This window comes from Nerophis ophidion, linkage group LG02 (assembly GCF_033978795.1).
Source record: "Nerophis ophidion isolate RoL-2023_Sa linkage group LG02, RoL_Noph_v1.0, whole genome shotgun sequence".
Classification (NCBI taxonomy): Eukaryota; Metazoa; Chordata; class Actinopteri; order Syngnathiformes; family Syngnathidae; genus Nerophis; species Nerophis ophidion.
In genome coordinates, this window is record NC_084612.1 from 89,458,271 (window position 1) to 89,472,468 (window position 14,198).

The window sequence follows — 14,198 nt, forward strand, 5'->3', positions numbered from 1 at the left end:
ATATATATGTATATATACATATATTATTTGCAAATCATTATATTCCGTTTATATTTACATCCAACACAATTTCCCAACTCGAATGGAAACAGGGTTTGTGTGTGTATATATATATATATATATATATATATATATATATATATATATATATATATATATATATATATATATATCCATCCATCCATTTTCTACCGCTTATTCCCTTTTGGGGTCGCGGGGGGCACTGGCGCCTATCTCAGCTACAATCGGGCGGAAGGTGGGGTACACCCTGGACAAGTCGCCATCTCATCACAGGGCCAACACAGATAGACAGACAACATTCACACACTAGGGCCAATTTTAGTGTTGCCAATCAACCTATCCCCAGGTGCATGTCTTTGGAAGTGGGAGGAAGCCGGAGGGAACCCACGCAGTCACGGGGAGAACATGCAAACTCCACACAGAAAGATCCCGAGCCTGGATTTGAACCCAGGACTGCAGGCCCTTCGTATTGTGAGGCAGACGCACTAACCCCTATATATATATATATATATATATATATATATATATATATATATACATATATATATCAGTTGAACCATTTGGAAATATTTGATATACATGGTTCTGGGATCAATATTTCTGGGATCGGTATCCTTTACCATTCAAAGAGCCATTTAGGACCCGTGTCACAAAGCGAAGAAGAAAATAGGAGACGCAAACTTTATATATGTATGTGTGTGTGTATATATATATATATATATATATATATATATACATATATATGAGACCCCAAAGGGAATAAGCGGTAGTAAATGGATGGATGGATACATACACATATATATATATATATACATACATGCCCCAATGAGACCCCAAAGGGAATAAACGGTAGAAATGGATGGATGGATACATATATATATATATATATATATATATACACATGCCCCAATGAGACCCCAAAGGGAATAAGCGGTAGGAAATGGATGGATGGATGGATACAAGCCCAATGCAGCCCCCAGTCAGAAGGTTTGGACACCGCTGACCTATATTGTTTTTGATTTTATATCTTTAGTGTACAAATTGTATCATTGGCCCCCGCAACCTTAAATTTTTATTCGCGAGGCCCTCACTGGGCTGGCCCCACAATTTGAGAAGCACGGCCGTAGAAGATTGTGTTTAGGTTTTGTAGGACCTCCGCTGAGGGCGCCTGAGTACACGGAGGTGTCAGGAAAACATCCCGGTCTAAATGTGTTCCCGTCCTCAACCACTGGAACATCCCCACTCAGAGAGTCCCGCTGTCAGGCGTGCAAATGCAGGGTTTGTTAAACATCATGAGGCTAAATAGGAGTCAGGCCGGCCCACAGCCAGACCACGTTCAACTCCGGACAGCAGGATGTAAATGCACTTGACACGGCACTTCTACTCCCACTCCGCATAGCGAGGAGGGCTGGATGACACCCAGGCGACTCCTCAGCGGTGAGGTCAGGGATTAAGCGGCGCTCGCTCTTATCTGGAAGCCGTCCACACGCCCAGGAGATGAGCCATTAAACTCGGGCGAGTATAAAGAGGGAGCGTCGGGTTGAGATTTCTCAGACGCAAACATGCGGAAAGGAGTTTATCTCAGCAAAGGAGCGGCCGTGGCCTTGGCGTTTCTTGGCATCGCCGCCACCGCCGCCATCATCTCCTTGTCTGTGGTCTACTCTCAGGAGAGGTCAAAGGGTAAAGCCAGGCCGTCACCCACAGAAAGATCAACAACACCCAGCCCCCCAGCAGCTCAGGAGCCCTGGCATGACCACAGACTGCCCACCTCGCTTCTCCCCGTCTTCTACAACCTCGTCCTCTGGCCTCGGTTGGAGCCCCGAGCGGACGGCCTCTTCTTCTACACCGGGAACTCCTCGGTGGTCTTGGACTGCGTCAACAACACGGATCTCATCCTCCTCCACTCCAACATGCTCAACCTGACCAGCTTCGACGGGCACCTGGCTCGGCTGCGGGGTCTCGGCGGGGCGACGGCGCCCGGCCTGAGCAAGACCTGGTTGGAGGAGCCCACCCAGTACCTGGTGGTCCAACTGAGCGGCGAGCTGCAGGCCGGCAGCACGTACGAGCTCTACACCGAGTTCGCGGGAGAGCTGGCGGACGACCTCAGAGGATTCTACAGGAGCGAGTACGAGGAGGGAGGAGAGAACAAGTAGGTTTTTTTGCTCCTTTTTTTTTTTTCTCATCTCAAAATGTTTTGAATTATTTTGGATCTGCTGGGGGAGCACAGACACGAGTCTGGTCGTTCGTGTCAAAGCCAGAAGTATGGTGGAGAACATCAAATATATTAATGGAACATCAGACCACATGTTGCAGTGCATCTTTCTCACAAGCATCTGCCGTCTGCACAAAAACAGCTGCAACGACTGCATTATTTAAAAAAACAACAGTATTTGTATGTAGTATATATTCACACTTTATGTGAATATATACTACATATATGTTATTATTCTATTATATAAAACAGCATGAATTTTAAATATTTATACCTAATTATATTATATATAATTATAATTAACTACGATAAAGTGGCGACTTGTCCAGGGTGTACGCCGCCTTCCGCCCAATTGTAACTGAGATAGGCACCAGCGACCCCAAAGGGAATAAGCGGTAGGAAATGGATGGCTATATTATATATAATTATAATGAATTATATGTGTTTATATGTTATTATTGTAATATATTAAACAGTATGCATTTCAAATATTTATACAAAAATATATTATGAATAATTATAATTAATTTAATATATATTTATATATTATTATAGTATTATATAAAATAGTATGTATTTTAAATACTTGTAAATAAGTATGTATATTTATTTATGTATAATTATTCAATTACATAAAATAGTCTGTATTTTAAATAATTATACATAATTATATTACATATTATTATATTTAATTATTTGTATTTAGATATTATTATTGTATTATATTAAACAGTATGCATTTGAAACATTTAAATAAAAATATATTATGAATAATTATAATTCATTAAATATATATTTAGATATTATTATTGTATTATACAAAATATTATGTATTTTAAATACTTGTACATAAGTATGTATATTTATTTATATATTATTGTTAAATTATATAAAATAGTCTTAATTTTAAATATTTATACATAATATATTAAATATAATTACAATTAATTATTTGTATTTAGATATTATTATTGTATTATATTAAACAGTATGCATTTTAAATATTTATATAAAAATATATTATGAATAATTATAATTCATTAAATATATATTTATATATTATTATTGTATTATCTAAAATAGTATGTATTTTAAATTCTTGAACATAAGTATGTATATATATATATATATATATATATATATATATATATATATATATATATATATATATATATATATATTTATATATTATTGTTATATTATATAAAATAGTCTTAATTTTAAATATTTATACATAATATATTAAATATAATTACAATTAATTATTTGTATTTAGATATTATTATTGTATTATATTAAACAGTATGCATTTGAAACATTTAAATAAAAATATATTATGAATAATTATAATTCATTAAATATATATTTATATATTATTATTTTATCATACAAAATAGTATGTATTTTAAATACTTGTACATAAGTATGTATATTTATTTATATATTATTGTTATATTATATAAAATAGTCTTTATTTTAAATATTTATACATAATATATTACATATAATTACAATTAATTATTTGTATTCAGATATTATTATTGTATTATATTAAACAGTATGCATTTTAAATATTTATATAAAAATATATTATGAATAATTATAATTTATTAAATATATATTTATATATTATTATTGTATCATCTAAAATAATTTTAAATTCTTGAACATAAGTATGTATATATATATATATATATATTATTATTCTATTACATAAAACAGTCTGTATTTTAAATATTTATACATAATGATATTATATATAATTATAATTAATTATACGTTTTTAAATATTCCATCCATCCATCCATTTTCGACCGCTTATTCCCTTTGGGGTCGCGGGGGGCGCTGGTGCCTATCTCAGCTACAATCGGGCGGAAGGCGGTGTACACCCTGGACAAGTCGCCACCTCATCACAGGCATTTTAAATATTTATATAAAAATATATTACAAATAATTATAATTGATTATATATATTTGTATACATTATTATTGTATTATATAAAATAGTATGTATTTTGAATACTTGAACGTAATGTGTATGTATGTATATTTATTTATATATTATTAATCTATTACATAAAGTAGTCTGTATTTTAAATATTTATACATAATTATATTAAATATAATTATAGTTAATTATATGTTTTTAGATATTATTGTTGTGATATAGTAAATATTTTAAATATTTATATAAAAATACATTATAAATAGTTATAATTCATTAAATATATATTTGATATATTATTATTGTATTATATCAAATACTATGTATTTTAAATACTTATACATAATTATGTGTATTTATTCATACATTATTATTCTATTACATAAAATAATCTGTATTTTAAATATTTATACCTAATCATACTATATATAATTGTAATTAATTATATGTATTTAGATATTATTATTGTATTCTATTTAATAGTATGTGTTTTAAATAGTTATATATATAAATAAATTATAGATAATTATAATCAATCTATTAGTATTATATTTTTACATTATATAACATAGTATACATTTGAAATACTTGTACATATTTATGTACATTTATAATTAATTGTATATTCATATAATATTATATTTTACAAAATAGTTTGTATTTTAAATACCTATAAATAATTATATTAGACATAATCATAATTAATCATATATATATTTATATTATTATTATATTAAACATGATGTTTTTCCAACTATATAAAATTATGAATATTTATACTATCATTTTATTATTCAAAACAATATACATTTTAAATATTCATAATATTATATTATTTTGTGATTTACATTTTGGGTTTTTTTTAACATTAGGCATTGTTTACAAAAACAGCTTCTTGGGAAATTACAGTTTGTTATTGAGGGTTAAACAAAAACAAATAGTCCGTACTTTTCTATTTATTACATGACAGTGTTTACAAAATAGCTTCAGTCAAGACTCTAAATCAATGGTTGTCAAACTTTTTTTGCCTTCGTGTTTTATTTCCTGACCTAACAAATACATTTGTTAGGATCAGAAAGTAGCATTTAGAGTGTGAAAATAAAATAGCTTCATCCTAGACTGTGGACTATTTTTGGTCATTAAAATATAGCAGACGTATTAGGTGACTAAGTAATAGACCAGGGGTGCCCATTACGTCGATGGCGAGCTACCAGTCGACCGCGGGGGGTGTGTCAGTCCATCTCCAGCCAGGCTTTTAAAAAAAATAGACCTAAAAATGAGTGATCATCAATCTTCACCAAGACGTCACTTAAATGACATTCACGGTACCGGAGGGTCTTGTGAGATGACACTCGCTGCTGCAAGATCATTATTATTAAATATGACCGAGAGGAAGGCGAGAAACACTTTTTATTTCAACAGACTCTCGCGCCGTACCTTCCGTCAAAACTCTAAAGGCCGACTGCACATTTCCTATCTTCACAATAAAAGCCCTGCTTCATGCTGCCTGCGCTAACTAAATACAGAGTCTGGGAAAACTGGCGTGCACAAGCGATCCCTCAGAAAGCTGGCGTGCACATCACTTGTGCACGCCAGCTTTCTGAGACTCTTATTTTGTTAGCGCAGGCAGCATGAAGCAGGGCTTTTATTGTGAAGATAGGAAATGTGCAGTCGGCCTTTAGAGTTTTGACGGAAGGGACGGGGCGAAAGTCTGTTGAAATAAAAAGTGTTTCTCGCCTTCCTCTCTGTCATTTTTTCATAATAATGAACTGGCAGCAGCCAGCGTCATCTCACAAGACCCTCGGGTGCCGTGAATGTCAATCAAGCAAGCTACGGAATTTGCCGCCAATGTTTTTCTTGTAAAGTGTATGGAAGCTGGATGAATTAGATGCCAAAAACCAACCACTTTCATGTGGTATTGTACAGAAAGGACAACTTTATTTCTCCTCCATTTAAAAATGTGGGCGTTATCATCATTACTGTCTGATTCCAATCAATGCAAGTCATCAGAATCAGGTAATACACCAACTTATATTCTTGTCTTTGTGAAAGAAAGACATCTATATGTGTTACACATGCTTGTATTATCATTAAACACATTTAACTTGTTTACAAAAATGTCTCTTTCATAAATAAATAAATATAAATGATATATATAAATGAGGTAGATCCCCTCGAGTTGGTCAATTGAAAAGTAGCTCGCCTGCAGAAAAAGTGTGGCCACCCCTATAATAGACTGTGTAAAAGAACAAGAGTGTGTTTGATGATTATAAACTAGCACATATGACTAATTAGATGATGTGACTCCCAGGGTGTTGGCCACCTCTCACATGCAGCCCACAGACGCCAGGAAGGCTTTCCCGTGCTTCGACGAGCCCGCCATGAAGGCGGTTTTCCAAATAACACTCATCCACCCCCCAGAGACCGTGGCCCTGTCCAACGCCATGAACCACGGTGAGGAACCTCCTCCCCCCAGCTGGCGACCTGCCACCCTCTCATCTGCTCGTCTGTCGCCCCAGAGCCCGTCAACGTCACCGTGGACGGTCAGCCGTGGGTCCGCACCGGATTCGAACCCACGAAGAAAATGTCCACCTACTTGCTGGCCTTCGTGGTGTGCCAGTTTGGCTACAGAGAATCTCAACAGGGAGCAGACCTTCTGGTAAAAACCTCTCCGCTATCAGTCAGTCCTTAAAGACAGCAGTTTGATCACAAAAAAATAGAGGATCTTTGATTAAAGTTTTTAATGTTCTGTAGTTCTTTGAACATTTAAACAACGTTTCATCAATGTTGGGTTCTGACGTTGATTTGACCATTGAAATTTGGTCATTTTACAACACAAATACATCGTTGAAACAACGTGCATTTTGACAACGTTTATTCAATGCTACATTCTAACGTTGATTTGACCATTGAAATTTGATCCTTGCCCAACCAATATTCTACAACACAAATACAACATTGAAACAACATGCTTTTTGACAACGTTTGATCAATGTTAGGTTATGATGTTGATTTGACCATTGATGTTTGGTCACTTCCCAACCAATATTCTACAACACAAATACAACGTTGAGACAACGTGCTTTTTGACAACGTTTAATCAATGTTGGGTTCTGACGTTGATTTGACCATTGAAATTTGGTCATTCTACAACACAAATACAACGTTGAAACAACATACCTTTTGACAACGTTTGATCAATGTTGGGTTCTGACGTTGATTTGACCATTGAAATTTGATCCTTACCCAACCAATATCCTACAACACAAATACAATGTTGAGACAACATACTTTTTGACAACGTTTAATCAATGCTGCGTTCTGACGTTGATTTGACCATTGAAATGTGGTCATTACCCAACCAATATTATACAACACAAATACAACGTTATTTTTGACAATGTTTAATTAATGCTGGGTTCTTACGTTGATTTGACCATTGATGTTTGGTCATTTCCAAACCAATATTCTACAACACAAATACAACGTTGAGACAACATACTTTTTGGCAACGTTTAATCAATGTTGGGTTCTGATGTTGATTTAACCATTGAAATTTGGTCATATTACAACACAAATACATCGTTAAAACAACATGCTTTTCGACAACGTTTATTCAATGCTACGTTCTGGCGTTGATTTGACCATTGAAATATGGTCATTACCCAACCAATATTATACAACACATATACGTTATTTTTGACAATGTTTAATCAATGCTGCGTTCGAACGTTGATTTGACCATTGAAATTTGATCCTTACCCAACCAATATTCTACAACACAAATACAACGTTGAAACAACATGGTTTTTGACAACATTTAATCAATGTTGGGTTCTGACGTCGATTCGACCATTGAAATTTGGTCATTTTACAACACAAAGATATCGTTGAAACAATATTTTTGACAATGATTAATTATTGCTGGCTTCTTACATTGATTTGACCATTGATGTTTGGTCACTTCCAAACCAATATTCTACAACACAAATACAACGTGCTTTTTGACAATGTTTAATCAATGTTGGGTTCTAACGTTGATTTGACCATTGAAATGTGGTCATTACCCAACCAATATTATACAACACAAATACAACGTTATTTTTGACAATGTTTAATCAATGCTTGGTTCTCACGTTGATTTGACCGTTGATGTTTGGTCATTTCCAAACCAATATTTTACAACACAAACACAACATTGAAACAACATACTTTTTGACAACGTTTAATCAATGTTGGGTTCTGACGTTGATTTGACCATTGAAGGTTGGTCATATCACAACACAAATACAAACAATGAAACAATAAACTTTTTGGCGACGTTTAATCAATTTTGGCTTGTGACGTTGATTTGGTCATTAAATTTTGTTCATTTTACAACATGAAAACAACATTAAAACAACATACTTTTTTTGACAAGGTTTAATCAATGTTGGGTTCTGACGTTGATTTAACCATTGAAATTTGATCATTTTACAACACAAAAACAACGTTAGAACAACGTTTTGACAACGTTTAATCAATGTCAGGTTGGGATGTTGATTTGACCATTGAAATGTGGTCATTTCCCGACCAAAAACATTTTTAGTATTTAATTAGAGGATCTTTGACTCGTGTTTTATAGTATATATATATATATTTTTTTAAACAGAACAGCACTTCTGTGATGTGGAGGCTCTTTGACTAGCATATTTTGAGCAGAGTGCTCCTGTCATATAGAAAAACAGTCACAATTTTGGAGTAGATCCTTAAAAACAGCATTTTTTTGTCGTTTTTGACTAGCATTTTTCTTCTAGAGCAGAACATTTTTATTAATTAATTAGAAGATTTTTGACTGGTGTTTTAAATATATATATATATATATATATATATATATATATATATATATATATATATATACATACATATATATATATATATATACATACATATATATATATATATATATATATATATATATATATATATATATATATATATTTTTTTTTTTTTTTTTTTTTTTTTTTTTTTTAAACAGCAGAGAACTTCTGTCATGTGGAGGCTCTTTGACTAGAATTTTTCAAACAAAGTGCTCCGGTCATATAGAAAACAGATAAAAACAGCATTTTTTTTTTGTCGTTTTTGACTACCATTTTTAGTCCAGAGCAGACCATTTTTATTAATTAATTAGAGGATCTTTGACTTGTGTTCTATATATATATATATATATATATATATATATATATATATATATATATATAGGAAAGAGCACGGGACTTATGTCATGTGGAAGCTCTTTGACTAGCATTTTTCGAGCAGCGTGCTCCTGTCATACAGAAAACACTCACTTTGTTAGAAAAGTTCTTAAAAACAGCCTTTTTTTACTCGTTTTTATTTTTAATTTTCAAACAGCACAGGACTTCTGTCATGTGGAGGCTCTTTGACTAGCATTTTTCGAGCAAAGTGCTCCGGTCATACAGAAAACACAACATTTTTAGAATAGATCCTTAGAATCAGCATTTTTAGTCTAGAGCAGAACAATGTTGTTTAATTAGAGGATCTTTTACTTGTGTTTTATAGTTACCTTTTTTTAAACAGCACAGGACTGCTGTAATGTGGGGGCTCTTTGACTAGCCTTTTTCAAACAAAGTGCTCCGGTCATATAGAAAACAGTCACAATTTTGGAGTAGATCCTTAAAAACAGCATTTTTTGGTCGTTTTTCACTAGCATTTTTGTTCTAGAGCAGAACATTTTTATTAATTAATTAGAAGATTTTTGACTTGTGTTTTATATATATATATATATATATATATATATATATATATATATATATATATATATATATATAATTATGTATTTTTTTTAAAACAGCACAGGACTTCTGTCATGTGGAGGCTCTTTGACTAGAATTTTTCAAACAAAGTGCTCCGGTCATGTAGAAAACAGATAAAAACCGCATTTTTTTATTTTTGTCGTTTTTGACTAGCATTTTTAGTCAAGAGCAGAACATTTTTATTAATTAATTAGAGGATCTTTGACTTGTGTTCTATATATATATATATATATATATATATTAAAGAACACAGGACTTATGTCCTGTGGAAGCTCTTTGACTAGCATTTTTCGGGCAGAGTGCTCCTGTCATACAGAAAACTCTCACTTTGTTAGAAAAGTACTTAAAAACACCTTTTTTTTTTTACTCGTTTTTGACTAGCATTTTTAGCGTAGAACAGACCATTTTTGATTTTTAACTCGAGGATCTTTGGCTAGTGCACGTTTTTGCAGCAAATCCTTTTAAATGCAACATTGCTGTCCTGTCATTGGAAGGATCTTTGACTGGCATTGTTCCAGTCAAGACTTAAAAACGTCAGAGCACTCCTCATGTGGTATAGAGGATCTTTGATGAGCATTTTTTTTGGAGTACAGCAGTATTTATCGTAGAAGAACAGTGTTTTACAGTGAGCCTAAACACAGCCAAGCACTAGACGATCTTTGACTGGCACCAATGAATTTGGTCCTGAAGATCAACACAGCACTCCAGTCCTAGTATAGAGGATCTTTGACTGGCATCTTTGGCTCCTGTCATATGTCTATGTTTGCTGCCCTCTAGTGGATTGCCAGTGCCAGTAATTGAGCTGTTGCTGTCTCCAGATCAGGATCTGGGCCCGCGAACAGGCCCTAGAGGCGGGTAAGGGGGCCTACGCTCTGGCCAAGACCGGACCGATCCTGGCGTACTTTGAACGCTACTACAACTCACCCTACCCTCTGGAGAAGTCTGGTAAAGATCTCACACTGTTTGGGGAAGGTGTAATGTCCACAGTCCCAATAGTCCACCTCTTTGTCTTTGTAGACCAGGTCGCTGTGCCTGACATCCTTTCCGGAGGCATGGAGAACTGGGGCCTGATCACCTACAGCGAGAACGCCCTCCTGTGCAACCCCAGCCTGGCCTCCAACGGCGAGCGAGAGTGGGTGGCCACCGTCATCTCCCACGAGCTGGCCCACATGGTGAGTCCAGGATCCACGGCACGCCGCTCAGGTCAACCTTTGACAAAACACTTTTTGTGTCCAACCAGTGGTTTGGGAACTTGGTGACCGTACGCTGGTGGAACGACTTGTGGCTCAATGAAGGATTCGCCACCTACGTGTCCTACCTGGGGGCCCACTATGCAGAACCCACCTGGGACATGGTGAGTTTGGGGACACAATTAGCTGATAGAGTCGAGTTTGGCGCAACAAAAGTATTGCATTGTGGGTGAGTTGTGGACAGAAAGTGATTAGTGAGTTTTGGACAAAAAAAAGTAATGTTGTGCGTTTTGGACAACAACAAAAAAAAGAGTAAATAGTGAGTTTTGCACCCAAAAAAAGTAATCTGGTAAGTTTTGGACAAAAAAAATACTATAGTGAGTTTTGTGGAGGGGCGGCATAGCTCGGTTGGTAGAGTGGCCGTGCCAGCAACTTGAGGGTTGCAGGTTCGAGTCCCGCTTCCGCCATCCTAGTCACTGCCGTTGTGTCCTTGGGCAAGACACTTTACCCACCTGCTCCCAGTGCCACCCACACTGCTTTAAATGTAACTTAGATATTGGGTGTCACTATGTAAAGCGCTTTGAGTCGCTAGAGAAAAGCGCTATATAAATATAATTCACTTCACAATTCACTTCACTTTGGACAAAAACAAGTAATATTGTGAGTTTTGGACAGAAAAAGGGAATAATGTGAGTTTTGGACAAAAAAGTAAATAGTGTGTCTTGGACAAAAAAAGTAATACAGTGAGTTTTTGGGGGAAAAAAGTAATATAATGAGTTTTGGACAAAAAAAAAGTATGTTGTGAGTTTTGGACGAACAAAAAAATATTGTGAGTTTTGGACAAAAAAAGTAATATAGTGAATTTCGGAGGCTATAAAGTAATATAGTGAGTTTAGGGGGGAAAAAATTAACAAAATGAGTTTAAGACAAAAAGTAATTTGTGAGTTTTTGGACAAAAAAAGCAATAAAGTGAGTTTAGGACAAAAAAAGTAAAAAAAATAAATTAAAAAAAGTTTTGGGCAAAAAAAGTCATGAAATGAGTTTAGGACAAAAAAGTAATAAAATTAATTTTTGGACAAAAAGTAATAAAAGGAGTTTTGGACAAAAAAAATAATAAAATGAGTTTAGGACAAAAAAAAATTGGGGCAAAAAAAGTAATAAAATGAGTTCTGGACAAAAAGTAATATAGTGAGTTTTGGACAAAAAAGTTAAAAAAGTGAGTTTTGGACACAAAAATCTAGTAGGTTTTGGGAAAAAAAAAGGAATCTGGTGAGTTTGACAAAAAAATATATAGTGAGTTTTGGACAAAAAAAGGAATATAGTGAGTTTTGGACAAAAAAAGGAATATAGTGAGTTTTGGACAAAAAAAGGAATATAGTGAGTTTTGGAGAAAAAAATATTGTGAGTTTTGGACAAAAAAAAAGTAATACAGAGCGTTTTGGACAAGTAAATAATGAGTTTTGGACAAAGAAGTAAACGAGTTTTGGACAAAAAAGTTATTAATACGTTTTGAACAAAAAAAGTAATATTGTGCGTTTTGGACAACAACAAAAAAAAGAGTAAATAGTGAGTTTTGCACCCAAAAAAAGCAATTTGGTAAGTTTTGGACCAAAAAAATATTATAGTGAGTTTTGTGGAGGGGCGGAATAGCTCGGTTGGTAGAGTGGCCATGCCAGCAACTTGAGGGTTGCAGGTTCAATTCCCGCTTCCGCCATCCTAGTCACTGCCGTTGTGTCCTTGGGCAAGACACTTTACCCACCTGCTCCCAGTGCCACCCACACTGCTTTAAATGTAACTTAGATATTGGGTTTCACTATGTAAAGCGCTTTGAGTCACTAGAGAAAAGCGCTATATAAATATAATTCACTTCACTTTGGACAAAAACAAGTAATATTGTGAGTTTTGGACAGAAAAAGGGAATAATGGGAGTTTTGGACAAAAAAGTAAATAGTGTGTCTTGGACAAAAAAAGTAATACAGTAAGTTTTTTGGGGGGAAAAGCAATATAATGAGTTTTGGACAAAAAAAAGGTATGTTGTGAGTTTTGGACGAACAAAAAAATTTGGTGAGTTTTGGACAAAAAAAGTAATATAGTGAATGTCGGAGGCTATAAAGTAATATAGTGAGTTTAGGGGGGGAAAATTAACAAAATTAGTTTAAGACAAAAAGTAATTTGTGAGTTTTTGGACAAAAAAAGCAATAAAGTGAGTTTAGGACAAAAAAAGTAAAAAAAATAAATTAAAAAAAGTTTTGGGCAAAAAAAGTCATGAAATGAGTTTAGGACAAAAAAGTAATAAAATTAATTTTTGGACAAAAAGTAATAAAAGGAGTTTTGGACAAAAAAAATAATAAAATGAGTTTAGGACAAAAAAAAAATTGGGGCAAAAAAAGTAATAAAATGAGTTCTGGACAAAAAATATTATAGTGAGTTTTGTGGAGGGGCGGAATAGCTCGGTTGGTAGAGTGGCCATGCCAGCAACTTGAGGGTTGCAGGTTCGATTCCCGCTTCCGCCATCCTAGTCACTGCCGTTGTGTCCTTGGGCAAGACACTTTACCCACCTGCTCCCAGTGCCACCCACACTGCTTTAAATGTAACTTAGATATTGGGTTTCACTATGTAAAGTGCTTTGAGTCACTAGAGAAAAAGCGCTATATAAATATAATTCACTTCACAATTCACTTCACTTTGGACAAAAACAAGTAATATTGTGAGTTTTGGACAGAAAAAGGGAATAATGGGAGTTTTGGACAAAAAAGTAAATAGTGTGTCTTGGACAAAAAAAGTAATACAGTGAGTTTTTGGGGGAAAAAAGTAATATAGTGAGTTTTGGACAAAAAAAAGGTATGTTGTGAGTTTTGGACGAACAAAAAAATATAGTGAGTTTTGGACAAAAAAAGTAATATAGTGAATTTCGGAGGCTATAAAGTAATATAGTGAGTTTAGGGGGGAAAAAATTAACAAAATGAGTTTAAGACAAAAAGTAATTTGTGAGTTTTTGGACAAAAAAAGCAATAAAG

The 14,198-nt window shown here is 34.1% G+C and overlaps 1 protein-coding gene across 1 annotated transcript in view; it reads left to right on the top strand.

Moving 5' to 3' along the window:
- Positions 1–1,367: 1,367 nt before the first annotated feature.
- The window catches only part of LOC133548281 (aminopeptidase Ey-like), a 92,873-nt gene continuing 80,042 nt past the window's right edge, over positions 1,368–14,198 (top strand). The window contains exons 1-6 of the mRNA XM_061893599.1: positions 1,368–2,170; positions 6,490–6,632; positions 6,698–6,837; positions 10,810–10,936; positions 11,009–11,163; positions 11,232–11,345. Of these exons, the coding sequence (XP_061749583.1) occupies positions 1,584–2,170; positions 6,490–6,632; positions 6,698–6,837; positions 10,810–10,936; positions 11,009–11,163; positions 11,232–11,345 (1,266 nt within the window). The 5' untranslated portion in view covers positions 1,368–1,583. The remainder of the gene's footprint in view (positions 2,171–6,489; positions 6,633–6,697; positions 6,838–10,809; positions 10,937–11,008; positions 11,164–11,231; positions 11,346–14,198) is intronic.